The sequence below is a fragment of the Biomphalaria glabrata genome, chromosome 1 (assembly GCF_947242115.1).
Source record: "Biomphalaria glabrata chromosome 1, xgBioGlab47.1, whole genome shotgun sequence".
NCBI classification, from domain to species: Eukaryota; Metazoa; Mollusca; class Gastropoda; family Planorbidae; genus Biomphalaria; species Biomphalaria glabrata.
Genome location: NC_074711.1, coordinates 21,617,389 through 21,631,638, shown reverse-complemented (window position 1 = coordinate 21,631,638; position 14,250 = coordinate 21,617,389). Strand labels below are relative to the sequence as shown.

Below are 14,250 nucleotides of genomic sequence, written 5' to 3'. Positions count from 1 at the left end.
TCGTATGACCAAACGTAGTTGAGACATAGTGTTGTGTAAACACAGAGTCTGTCAGTGAACACTTTATAGCATCATCATTCACCAATGTCACTGATGTCAGAATGAGATAAATAATGACACACATTTCAATACATAAGAAAACAAATCAGACAGGTAGTCAGCTACCTATTGTTAATATGCTCAGCAAACTAAACCTGTTCAATGGACCCGTTTTTTTTTTCAGCTCTATCAGAAATGTGTATAGTGTAGAAGAAGACGGGACTGTGTTTATATGGGAATTTTAAAAGATCTGATTATACACATTCTCTTTAGCCCAGATTTCCCACTACACGAGATCTTCGTGTAATTCTATCATAGATCGAGGCATGCCACGAGTAATGAAAATAATCAACTCACTGCGTTCGCAATGTGAAGGCGGCACTGGTGATTGACGAAGGTAAATTGAGTCCTTTGGTTATCTCCCGCCACAGCTTCTTGTTGATAACCTCCACCAGCCCTCCCTTGGAGACCACCAGACGAAATAACTCGTACAGATCCAAAGTCTGCTTGGCCATAATCGGTATCCGGTTAACTGGGGTACCTGTTGAAATTTATACACATATTTTAATAAACAGTAATAACATAAAAGTAATTTTAACAGATTACAAAATATAAGAGAATTATAACTAGAACTTATTTTGATCTTTATATTACTTTTTAAGCATATATATATATATATATATATATATATATATATATATATATATATATATATATATATATATATATATGTATGTATGTATATATATATAAGGTCACTAATGTCAAATAAAATTTTTAAATGTCTGCGAGATTTGGTGTACATTTCATGAAGATGTTATTTCTAGGCTATGTGTATAGATCTATATATATGCAGAACAGAGAGAGAAATGGAGGGGCAGGTAAAATAGTGATACAGATTTATATTTGTGTCTATACCTATTGCTTGAGCAGACATGTGTAACGTGATCCGAGTATGGATGATGTTTTTGAAGACACAGAATTGTTTCACTTGTCTTGTTTTCTGTGTTCCCATTTATGTTCGTATGTAGGTATGTGCATTTGTTTCTATATGTTTATACCTGCATCCTTGCTGTCTGTTTAGGTCAGTGCGAGTACCTCTACTATTGGGGCTTGCTACGGGAAGTTTTGGAAATGGAAGAGGCCAGAGGCGGGGGGTGTTTCTTTATATGAGACAAGAGTCCTTGTAATCACAACAAATTTCCAAATGGATCAATAAAGCAGTCTTAGTCTTAATAGGTAGAGAGAAGTGTGGGGTGCCTTGTGTGAGAGGCTGACTGAGTGAGTATGTATGTTGTGTGTGTGTGTGTGCCTTACAAAACGCGCGTATGTGTGTGTGTGAACCCCTATGCTGGGAATTAATCACTCTAATTGATGGCTGTGATTTCACGCCATGTCGTTCGGTCTATCAACAAGCAGTCTGCACCCAGCTGAGGCAGCTAATCAGCACCATCTGCATGGATCAGGCGTGCAAAGTTAAAACCAGGTATGTGGCCGTATTTAAGTAGCGGCTCTGCCACGCAAGGAATCCTGTCAAATTCCGTGACTGGAGGGTAGTGGGGGAAGTCCCTGGTAGAAAGGCGAAATACTCTCCAAGCGAAATACTCTCCAAGCTGGCTGGCAAAGGAAACACAAAATATATATATTTAAAAAAAAACAAAAACAAACTAACATCTTCTTCTTGGACGTGATGCTGTAATTATTCCACTATTGAACAAAACACAAATTTAGTCTTTTAGTGATTTGAATGACTTGAATAAATCCTAACTGAAACCTTTTCTCCAAGTGTTTTACAGACTTTTTTTTTAAAGTGTCTTTCTATTTATTTTTTGGTAATGACCTAAATCTAACTCGATGCTATGCTAATGCATGTACAATCAAGATGAGCTGATATCTCTAGTCCAATTCCTGCGCCGCGTGTGATCTTATAGTCCGTTGAACCATCAGTATCTTATACATAATTGTTTTAAACTTTAATGTTCTACAACAGAAACACATAGGCCAAGGTCATTCCTCATTATTTTTTACTTTATTTTCATCCATTTTACTTTTGCTTGTTTCAACATTCTCTGAACATTTTATTTTGCACTACACCCAGAGTTTGTAGTCTATTTCTTGATTTATCATTGTTTCAAGTCAATCTTTTGGTTCGTCGCGGGTCAATCCGAAAAACGGTGTGCTATGAAATGTATTTCCTGCAAAATATAAATACAAACTAATGGCGTTCTTGAAATTGGCCAAATTTTTGTTATAATTTAGAGAACAAGCGAGAGAGAGAGAGAGATGGGGTGGGGGGGGGGGAGAGAGAGAGAGAGGCAGAGAGAGAGAGAGAGAGCGTTTAGAGATACCATGGGTGGAGGGGTGAAGTTTTTTCTTTTTTTTTTTTTGTTTGTTTGTTGTTTGTTTTCTATTCCACTTTGCCTAGTCCAGTGAGCGCTGAACGTGTCACGTGGACTCGGGTTCCTGTAGAAAGTGGATACCTAGAGACTCGGTGTTTAAATAATGTACGCACGTTTGGAACCTGGCAGTAAATGGTGCAGAAACACAGTCAGAATTATTCTTTAATGGCCCGTTGCTAATGTACGAGGGAGAGGCCTTCGCGCTACGTCAGTGTATGTAACTACATGAAGATAATTGGAATAGTACATTCGATCTCTTGTATTCATTCCATACTTACCATCAGCCTAGCAACTTTTACTCTGACTCTGACTCAGTAAGACACTGTGTTAATCTATGACCTAACCCTAACTCTGACTAGCTCTAGCTCTGACACTCTAATTAAAACGCACTCTAACTTACTGTTAATTTGGACTTTAACATTGACTCTAGCTCTAACTAGTTCTGACTCTAAATTTGAATCTAACTCTGGTTCTGACTCTAATTCTGGTTTTGACTAACTCTAGCTCTGACTAGCTCTGGCTCTGACTCTATGACTCTAGCTCTGACTCTATAACTCTAGCTAAGACTCTATGACTCTAGCTGTGACTCTATGACTATGATTTGAGCTCTGACTATGATTCTAGCTCTGACTCTATGACTATGATTCTAGCTCTGACTCTATGACTATGATTCTAGATCTGACTCTATGACTCTAGCACTTTTAGATAAACTTCTTAAAACTTAAAATGTCAAAACTTAAAAAAAAAAATCAAGTTTAAAAAAAATATTTGTTTCACGCCTGAACATTTTAATGTGTTTTGATATTTGATCGTCTGCCACTTTTACAACTATTTGTGTCGAGTTTCCGTTGCACAATGAAAGGGGGTGAGGAGCGGGCCGAGTGTTAAACGTCTCTGACATGTACTCATCCTCCAGGCGGCCATGATGTCTGAGAGCTACCTCTCCCAACCCCTTCTCCCTAAACGTTATGAAACCACCCCCGCAAATTAGTTCTGATGATACGTGTTCCACAAGAAGTAACATTGTTTGGTGTCTGTAGGTGTAGGTTTTTGGTTAGGGGGTATATTAAACCGGGGAGTCTCGTAAGGTATTCAGGATAACTGGTAACTGAAGAAGAAGAGTGGCCCCTACTTCCTAGCCAAAATATACTTAGCGATTCAGGATGTTCTCATCAGTCCGGCAAGGGAAAGACAAATGTCAACTCAACCGTGCTTCGCTTAAGATTGTGCTTCTTATAAGATGCAGTGGTTCACAGAGGCAGTTGGTAAATGAAGGTTTACCAGATCTAGTGGACCGAGGTTTAAGGATGTCATCTGGTCAGCACAAAGACCAACAGTAGTTTTACTTTTCTCTAACCAATGTGAGGCGTCCATTAGATAGGGATGGACTTTTTTTTATATAATTGTTTTTGTGTAGCGCATAGCATGCTCAGTCCTCTTCTGTTTGGGGAAGGAGAAGTTTTTTGTCCGAATGTTTCCTTGTTCCTTGCCATTGACGGTAACAAGCTGGTCGGATATGTATATACCCTTATCACCCCCATCCCCTGGGCTGAAAATGATTGGAAGTCACTAACCTAGGAAATATGAAACAACCAAAAAATGATTCCACTAATATCTGTTCAATAAGTTGATGGTACTTAACTTTGCTTAGTTGTAATAACTATTGTGGATTGAAGTCAACACCTGGTTTTATTTATTTTTCTAGGTTGCAGTTTTCCGAGACCCAGAAGATGAGCACAATGTCATTTCCAATGATCTCGAATGGAATGAAAAGTTTGATCTTCACTTCGAAAAGCCGATTATGTTCAAGGCATGAGTAGGTTGGCCCTATTACAGTACTGTCCGCTTAGAATCGCCCTATTGCAGTACTGCCCGCTTAGATTGGCCCTATTACAGAACTGCCCGCTTAGATTGGCCCTTTTACAGTACTGCCCGCTTAGATTGGCCCTTTTACAATACTATCCGCTTAGATTGACCCTATTGCAGTACTATCCGCGCTTATAATGGCCTTATTACAGTATAACCAGCTTTTCCTTTAAGTTTTTTTGTGCGTTTCATGGCAAGTCTCTGACTCTCTTTCTTTCGCTGTCTAAGACATCAATATTGTTGAAACATACATTAAGGAACAGTACAGACCCCACACATAGATGTAGATTTGATAGCTTACATGTACACGCTTAGTCATAGTAGAAATATTCAACATACCGGTATAGAAACCAACATATAGCCTTTTTTTTGTAAATTACTTCTATTTTTTTTAAAGGAGACAAAATAACTGGTGATGAGGATCAACGCACGTCCCAAGACACCTGTTCTCGATCTCACATTCTAGTCTAGGGGCCCCAAAGATTGACTGACTAACCAATATGCAAATGGTTGGACATAACCTAAGAATTCAATCATGATTTAGAGCAGACATGACACAATACCGTCCCTGCTAGTCTCCCTGTCCGTGACTATCCTAAACAAGACATGGCGCTCTCTCAACACTTTAATGGTTCCCTAGTCGGCTAAGAGATTCGCCTGGTTAAATTAACCCATAAAACTTAATTACACTAAGGGAAATAATTACGAGATTTCAATCTAGCTCGAAAATAGTTCATCGTTTCTGATGTCTTTTGGCTAAAGGGTGAGATCTCCCGGGACTTGGACATTGTACTTCCTGTCACGAAACATTGGGCTCTCTTTGCCAGATTCTGAGACATTTAAAAAAAAAACTCTCAGACTATCAACAGACATTTTTGGATTCTCAGACTATCAACAGACATTTTTGGATTCTCAGACTATAAACAGACATTTTTTTATATATATTATTACACTAAATGCAATAATAAGCGTATCTATAAAAGAATTTTTTTTTTTTTTTTTTTTTTTTTTTTACATTTTTTAACATTTTAAAGTATAAGGGCGCATTTTTTTTCTTGGTGCAGGGTATACTGGGGGTACAAACCAGCTTGGTCTCTATCATACCATCTAATTATATCTCTAGATTCTAGAAGGATATAAGGTTCTATTTCATTAATTAAATTGGAAATATCCTTACTGGTCTTATGTGTACACATTTTATGTGAATTCTTACTGTAGGTAACAAGACCTTATGTTACTTGTTAATGACATAGTATAAAAATTGTATATAGTGAACTTAAGAAGAAAGAAAAAGATATTGTTACAATATAATATAAAGTGTGTTACTACTATCTTAATCCATCCTGTTGTCTGCGCCATTCGGTGCAGACCCCCACTAACTGGGCTTTTCCTAAATCCCAGTCCTCCCCTGACCAAGAAAAAATTATTGACCTTTGGTGTACTTGTACCAAACTATAAATGTATATGTCAAGGTTAATACTACATGATTTGTCTAATGAATCTGTAAGTATTTACATATTAGTATCATCCCTTTATTTACAGGAAAGTGCCTTGAAAATGTTTAGTGTTTAAAGATTGCGTAGTCATGGAAGTGTTGATTTTTAGATGTACAGTGACTTACAACTTAGTGATGGAATGTTTAGAATCACGCCATGCTTTGATTGGTTGGCATTGAATGTAATAAGTAGTGCTTTGAAATGTCAATGGAACGGTCCAGAGTTCAGATCCGTGATTCCTTGATGTGCTGTTTGATCACTTGTGCGAATTCTCAGAATTCCAAAAAGTTTGAGACAAAAATGAAAATAGCGTCATAGAAATCAAATGACACGTTTTAAGTTTGTGTCAACTTTGCCACATTGCGAAATACATTTCACCGCAGCCGCGAAATAAATAAATTATATATTTAATTTATTTAGTATATATATAAATGCTGCTTTGATTTCTCAATGATAATATGACGATGGCTCAATTCACAACTCTGTATAGAAGAGCAATCATTCAATGGCATGCAGACGTAGCGTTCCAGGGCCGAGACTCTTTTCTTTTTCATCCACTGGACATCACCCCCAATGTGTGTCACCGTCTGATGGATTCCCGTTCAGCGCGCGCATCAAATTGCTTCACACCTCTGCGACGTATGGTCTTCTGGGACAGACGGAGGGGTAGGTTTTAGGGGGGGGAGGGGTGAGGAGGTCTACTTGACACGCGCGCTGATGGAGTTCAATACCCGGAACACGTTCATCAGAAGACCCATTGAATTCAGTGACATCAAAGTGGACTTCTGGAAGACGATGCCATGACATTTTTGCTGTGGTTGAAAGAAAGAACGCAACTTCTCAATAGCGGGGCCAGTACATTAGTGTAACAAGCTTATGGTTAGGTCTGAGGCTTTTAGTGAAACGCTTATTCGTTATTCTTCTTTTTTCTTACTATTTTAATGTCTCTCTCTATTTTTGTCTCTCTTTTTCTTTCTCTCCTTTCTCATCTAATACTGCAGATTCTCTTTCAACTCTTTCTTCTCTTCCATATTTATCGCTACTCTCTTTGTCTTCATTCAATTTCCCTTTTCTCTCTCTCTCTCTCTCTTCCCTTCTCGATGTCCAATTTATCTCTCAATATTCTGTCTCTTTTTTTTCTTAATCAAGCCTCATTTCACGTTTAGATTGATGGTTACGCGCTCATTTCTCCTGACATCTTGTAATACATATTTTGTTTACAAATACATTTTCTAAATTTATTTTTGAAAGTAATTTACATTAGTTTAATATTAGTATTATATTTATTCATTGTCATTATCTGAATATTTATTACTAAAACTAGGTAACGGCATGAAACATGTATGAATTATATATACAATGAAAGCTGCTAACGTGTTTATCAGGAATCAGGAAGTGCTTATATATGTGTGTGTGTATGTCCATGACAAATTCAAAAGACGTCTCCTGTTCTCCGCGTGGCTATTTTACATTTTAAAAAAAAACGCCATTAATTCAATTAGGTGGTAAGGTTCTTTCATCTTTCACCTGACATCTGCAGACTGATTATCTTGATTATCATGATATCCCAAGTATCCTGAGATATCCGGGTTGGTCCTGGAGACATAGATTAGCGCTCTCGTCTATTACACGCCTTGAACATTGAGATTCAATCTTTTTAGTTTTAGTATTACAATAAATGAAATCCTTCCCCCCCCCCCTTTACCCCGTTTTATTTAGGATGTAATAAAGATTAAAGATTATAAATTGAGGGTTATACAAAGAGTGTGTGTGGAGCTAAAAGAAAGGGAGAGAAGCGAAGGAGAAGAAAGAAAGAAAGACAAAGAAAAGGGTGGGGGGGGGGATGAATCACATTCCAAGAAACGACACGAAAACGAGATTGAACTCTGTACCTCCAATCACGTCCTATCAACAGGTATTTCACTAATTCTCTCTCTTAATGATTCCCGAATGTTCACGTGTTGAAATGGCAAACTCTTAAAGGAGAGGGGGGGCTACCTTCATGGCTTGCGTACATATCCCTCCCCCTCATGTCTGCACGATTCACACATCTTCTGGATCAAGCATAAAGTGGGTGTTGGGGCGCCTTGGAGAAGAGGGGAGGGGGAGGGATTCACTCCGTGGATGGGGTAATGGGGGGGGGGTGCAAATATTGACCATCTTCATCACAGACGTTATCCCTTCTCTGTGGCGGATCAACATGAAATGTCCAGGTCTGCATTGAACTGCTGACTTTCTGTTTGACATTGCATTAAGTGGAGCTCTCCCCCTGCAGGGCTCGAATAGCCACTTGAAGTGAAGAGCACAGCTAGTTCGGCTATTTGGCCAATGAAAGTAATACAAAACAAAATATATGTATAGACTTTAATAGGACAACCCCGTTGACTTCCCTTGCTGCTGATCTGTTCCAAATGATGGCGGGAAAGTTTAATATGGGATTACAACGGCAGACGTGAGAGTATCTTTGAGGATTCTTTGAGGTTTATTTTTTTTAATAACCCGCCACTTCAGTTCTTTGATATTCAGGCATCTCTTGATTGGTCCATCAAAACATTGAGGAAGCAAAAGTACAAGTAATATGAAATTAACAATAAAACAGAATTAGAAAAAAATGTCTTCTATCTCCTAGATTAAATAAATATGCTAACATTCCGTGAATATATGGAGTCATGAACGTAGTGTCTTTGATTCCAGCTAGGAAGGAAACTTACAGCTGACAGGGACGACATCACAGGGACGTAGCAATGCGTCAAGTCCTAGCTACAGTGGCAGCCAAGGGGCTGGAATGCAGGTGTGAGAACATGTTTACAATTAAGACATTCATCTCATCTGACCAAAGAAAACATTTTGTGGATTAAAAATTTTGTTTAGTTAAGGAAATGTAGATGAACACTAAATTTAAATGTATAGGTAATGAGCTCGTTGCTAGTGTAGTGATAGAAACACACACACACTCACCCAACACTCAATTCTCCAGGTACTGAACGTCACTGAGGTCAAATAGTTTAGAAGCGATAATACATAAAACATTTATCTATAACTAACAAATACAACAATAAAACTTTAAAAATACTTTTTTTAAAGACAATACTTCATTTATGCAACTTGTGGAGCGATTGTTTTTCTCTTAAAAATTAATAATGTTCGATTTTAAAACATTTGTTTACCTCACCCCCTTCCACCTTCTCGCCGAGAAAGACTCTTGGTTAAGTGAATGTATAGATCTAGTACACCTTTTAATATTCCAATGATATGCATTGAGATCTAGACTTAGAAGACGATACGTAGGCCTACAATTTTCCTGAACATTAATTTATAAGACTCTTGAATCAATAAAGCCTTACATTCGGAAATTTCCGAAAGCGATAGTCCTTTCAAAACCGATGTAGAATCTAGACCTAGATTTAGTATTTAGCCAAATAAACATTTATTTATTTAACAGCATGAGAATTGAACCTAAAAAAAACAAAACAAAGGAGAAAGAATTGGAGATCATTTGAAACAGACAAAATTAACAATGTCAAGGATGTAATATGCAAAGATCACTATTGCCAACTAAATTAAAATTACAATGAGCTAAAGCGGGACTGAGAATGACCTAGAAATATAATTTGGCAGTCTTAAAAAGTGCACACACACAAATGTATAGGCTTTATAAAAGACATAGTTTATCCAAACCTATTCACTGGTTACACCAACAACTATTGATGAAAATGCCCCATGTGGTTATGAAGCAAACATGGACACAGTAAATGTTTTCAACCTTTGATTGGTCATAGAAAAATATCCGTTCCTAAAACAACGACCGTACAGTTTTAGCGCCAGCTCATTAAATTGTTTGATATTTGTTCTTGACATTAGCTCTAAGAGATGTTCACAATAAACCATACAATGTCAAGGACGCTCATTTCAACTTCCATGTTGCCAACCAAGAACAAAAAATGAGCTATAAACGGAAAGGCTTAGAAAATGCGATTGTGCAGTGCTAAAAACGGCATACAAATTATCATACGTGATTTTTTCTGTACGCCGGATACACCAAAAAAGTATATATTTATGAAAATATCTCAAAACAGCTTTAAAAAAAAAGTTTTGTCATTTAGAAATTATGTGATACATGTACAGTTCAAAAGCGTGTCTGGTAGGCGCGGTGACGCATTAAGCAAGCATAAAAAAAGTCCCAATTCTTTCCGACTAATGACAACTACAAACACGCCACCTGTTCTGGAACGTTCCAAACATTTATGACATCAACACACACCAAAAAAAAAAAAGTTCTGCCCACCTAATGGCTAAATAAGTTTTTTCCCTTATTCTGAAGCAGTTTTCAAGCATAAAAAAAATAATCTTCAAATGAAATAATGGAATTTATAACATCCCCTCCTATAAACAAGATCCACCTGAGTTGCTCCCCCTCACACACACACAAATCAAACCACACTCCACTCTCAACCTGACAGTCCTTTTTTTTTAATTTTTAAAATTTATTTTACCTACCAATATTCCATACATATTAGGTTTAATCGTTCTTTGAAACCTAAAGTGCTTTAGTTGGGGCGGGAAAAGGGGGGGGGAAGTGAAAAAAAAAAAGGGGGGGGGAGGCTTGATGGGAATATAAATAGTTTGTTTTTTTAAATCCAGATTTCCATTTTTTTTTTCTATTAGCTCAATTAACGCACAGCTTGAAATAGTATTTTTAATAGGAAAAAAAAAATTTAATTTTTACATTAGTTTTATTTATTTAATTTTTTTTGTGCAAACCAATGCGGGCGTACTGGGTGCACCGGGCGCAATTAAAATATAGTTTGGCATGAGTTATGGTTCGTGCGAGTTAGATAAAGAGAAACTACTGCATTTCTTATTGCTAACAAAATGAAACTCTCTCAGGACAGATGGGGAATGTGAGAATGTACTTATTTATTTAGAATGAGTTCAAATATTAATAGCCACTTGTATCCCTGCGCTCTCCAAATAGGTTAGTTGCTCTTCTGTTCTGCACTACTTTCTTCTAGGACTATATTTTTTTCTCATGTACATTGTCTTTCTACATCACGGCCATTCATTCTCTCCTTTGTTTTTTTTTTCTTTTTCGGTATTTAGGCTATTATCATCTCTATATCACTCTTTCCATTTCTCTCTAATTCCCTCTCTCTCTCTCTCTCTCTGTTCTATTTCTCTCTCCACTTCACGTTTTCTCCCCCCCCCCCCATCTTTCCCTCTCTCTTTTCTTTCTGCCCATATCTGTCTCTCAGTCTTGCGCCAAACATATTTTGTCATTCCTATTCGTCTCTTCCGCTTCATGTCTTCGTTTGTCACTCACCCTCAATTTTCTTTCATTTCGCATTGTCCATCACATAGTGACCTATGGCCTCCTAATATACTTGCCCCCCCCCCCCCGCCCCAATCATTCTATGCGTCTCCATAACGGACTTGGTTAGACTTGAATTTCAATGCCACTCAGATCCCTAGAAACAATTATGACACAGCGGTTATAAACCACTGCAAATTTAGATGGGAAAAGAAAAGAAGCGGCATGGTCGGAGATTAGTGGGTTCAGGGGGAGGGCTACAGTGTCAATCAAAATTTTAGAACAATCAGAATTAGTAGCAGTTTGACCCCCCCCCCTCCCCCAATTTCTTTCCCTTAACACGCACAGCCTTTTTTTTTTCCTCGTCTGATCCAGATTTATGTAGAAGGCAGTTCATAATAAAAGATGACTTCTAAACCATCGCGACAGGAACCTGGCCTCTCTTAACATCAATAGCATAATGTTCCAATCTTTTATCACGGTAGTATTACAATAGTGGAAGCCGGGAAGGGGGGGGGGGATGAGGGCACTGTGTGCAGGGGAGAAGCAACCATGGAGAAGGATGTCAGTGTTCTACTTTCTGACACTCACGTCAATCAGAGCACACTGGGAATAAAAGAACGGACGGGGAGAGCAGAGTCTGGGGGCACACCATCTTCCTGGACATGTACATCTTAACAACGGGCAGAAGTACGAGGTCTTCTATGTCGTTCATTGTCCCAAAGTGGCACCCCCCTCTTTTCCCAAATACATCTTTAGGTTTCCTAACCCCAGCCCTCCGTCGCCATCAGTATGTCAGAAATGTGTATGTCACTGAAAGATGACACCCAACGTTTAGCAGAATTAAAAAGTTCCGCCGGAACTACTTTAATCTTATTAGCTCTGCATCTCCCTCTCCCACCATATCCCAACAGGATAGAAAATCTTGTCATGACCAGGACACGATCACTGGTCAATACGATCGGGATGGCAAAAGAGCTGGCCACTTCTGTTTGAAAACATATAATCAGTTTAGTTAGCATCCGACTTCTTGAAATATGTGTAACTCATTAACACTGAAACGCTTGACTCTCCCCCCTCCCCACTCCCTTTCTGTTCATCATTACAGCTTCTCATTTCCCTAAACCAATTCGCCCCTCCTCTCATCGACTCGTTGAGTCCACAAATTGAGACTAAATTGAAGGACCAGTTGATATAGCTGCCTTCCCAATTAGAAAACACTTATCAATGATAATAGATTAGAGGGGGGGGGGGTTTGACATTTAAAGTCTTTAATGGATTGGTGTTTATCAGTAAAAGGGGGAAGGGATAAACTAGGTATAGGATTCAGTAGAGAAAAAGTAGGATGTTGAGTATAAATGTTGCATTGGGAGCGTCTTAACATGTCACTCTGACATGTCACTCTAACGGAATTACTCAAATTACATCTAACATTTTCACTTAAGACACTCTGGGAATGGCTTGGAATTAGATCTTTGAACTAGCAGTTCAGGCCGGCTCTACTGGGGGCTCTACTTTCTTTAAGTTAGAAAATGTAATTTGCAATCAGCGACGGCTAAAAGAGTTGAAAAGAACTGAGCTGTTCAATGGAGTACTTTAGGGGGTCTATCGGGTGCATCACTTCAGTCCCACTCAAATCCTCCCCCACCACACAGCCACTCTGTGAGTAAAAGTTTAGTAGATTAAAAAAGCTGACCACTAAACACATAGGTCATTTAGAAGACCACTAAGCTCATAGGTAATTTAGTAGACCACTAAACACAGGTCGTTTAGTAGACCAATAAACACAGGTCATTTAGTAGACCAATAAACACACAGGTCATTTAGTAGACCAATAACACACAGGTCATTTACTAGACCACTAAACACAGGTCATTTAAGTAGACTATTTAACACATTAAGTAGACCGTAAAGTACTCCTCCTTTTCTATTATTAGATGTAGATCTGGTGGAGATAGAACGATGTTTCAGGGCTAAGTAGAAAGTTATATTGAAAAACAAATAAGTGAGACCAGATACTCCAAATGGTGCCAACATAACACTGTCTCTCTTCCGTTGGGGTACCATTATATACTATAAGTTTCGTGAGTTTTATTCATTCTGATTTTCTAATGTAGAAAGTTTTCTCAAAGAACTCGCTCTTTGGAGTCTCACGCGTCTCTGGGGTCAGCGAATAAAAGCTTAGCTATATCTGCATCTGTTGGGGAGGATTTGGCGAGGCGGTACAACATCTCCCCTTCCCCTCTCCGCCTCACGTTCTTCTCACAAATGAACTGACCGCTGATCAGATAAGAGAATCCGAGCAAGATGAGCGTGGACAGTAACAATATTGACCTAAGGCTAGCTGTAACTGCAGGGAGCAGAGATGCAGAGACAAATGACACTTTCTTTAGTTCATGCTCATTTCATTCCATTTACTCGGGTTTCATTGATATAAAACATTTACACGAGGGCAGGTTTTCGTGGCCAAGGGGGATAAAAGTTGAATAATCGTTGTGCTGGTACTCTCCTTCTCTTATTTTCCTTTTATTTAAGACGCTTTCATTCTCTTATTTCGCCGAATAAAAGGTCGACCTAATTCTACTCAGTAAAAGCCATAAATATTTCACCGAATAAAAGGTCGACCTATTCTACTGAGTATCCATTTCCGAGAGGTACAGTCATGGCTCCTTAGTTAAAGGCTAAACTCATTTCCGAGATTTGTTCGAGATGGCTCTGCGTATTAGAAAGATGGCGCAAAATATTTTTGTTTGCATAGAATCTCACAGATACCGGTAACGTAATCGATGCATGTATCGTCTGCCAGTTACATAAGGAAGAACTTTTCGGCAGACGACACGTGAGAAGGACGTCACGGAGGGAAAAAAAGGAATTTGGAGCAGAAGAGATATACAGAAACTGAGTCAACAGTAGCTAGAACAGAAATAGAAACGCCATTAGTACACGTTGATACCACTTGAAACAAGAATAGCCCTGCCAATGGTAGTACCACTAAGAACGGGAAGCGTAGTGGGGAAGATTACAGAGAAGAGCCAAAGGAATGAGTCAAAGAAATATGACACATTAATTAACTAATGAAATATATCATGGAAATAAGAGTCTGTCTTTAAACAAAAAAATCATTGTTACACCTGTACAGGTA

At 38.4% G+C, this 14,250-nt stretch overlaps 2 protein-coding genes across 8 annotated transcripts in view; both read right to left on the bottom strand.

Annotated features, from left to right (window-relative positions):
• Positions 1–14,250, bottom strand: part of LOC106074110 (28S ribosomal protein S11, mitochondrial-like) — a 320,632-nt gene that overhangs the window by 151,102 nt on the left and 155,280 nt on the right. The gene's annotated exons all lie outside the window — the stretch shown is intronic.
• The window catches only part of LOC106074155 (AT-rich interactive domain-containing protein 3A-like), a 107,152-nt gene that overhangs the window by 29,844 nt on the left and 63,058 nt on the right, over positions 1–14,250 (bottom strand). For all 7 annotated transcript variants that reach the window (XM_056028154.1, XM_056028159.1, XM_056028172.1 and 4 more), the window contains exon 4: positions 397–580. In XM_056028154.1, coding sequence (XP_055884129.1) covers positions 397–580 — 184 coding nt within the window. The remainder of the gene's footprint in view (positions 1–396; positions 581–14,250) is intronic.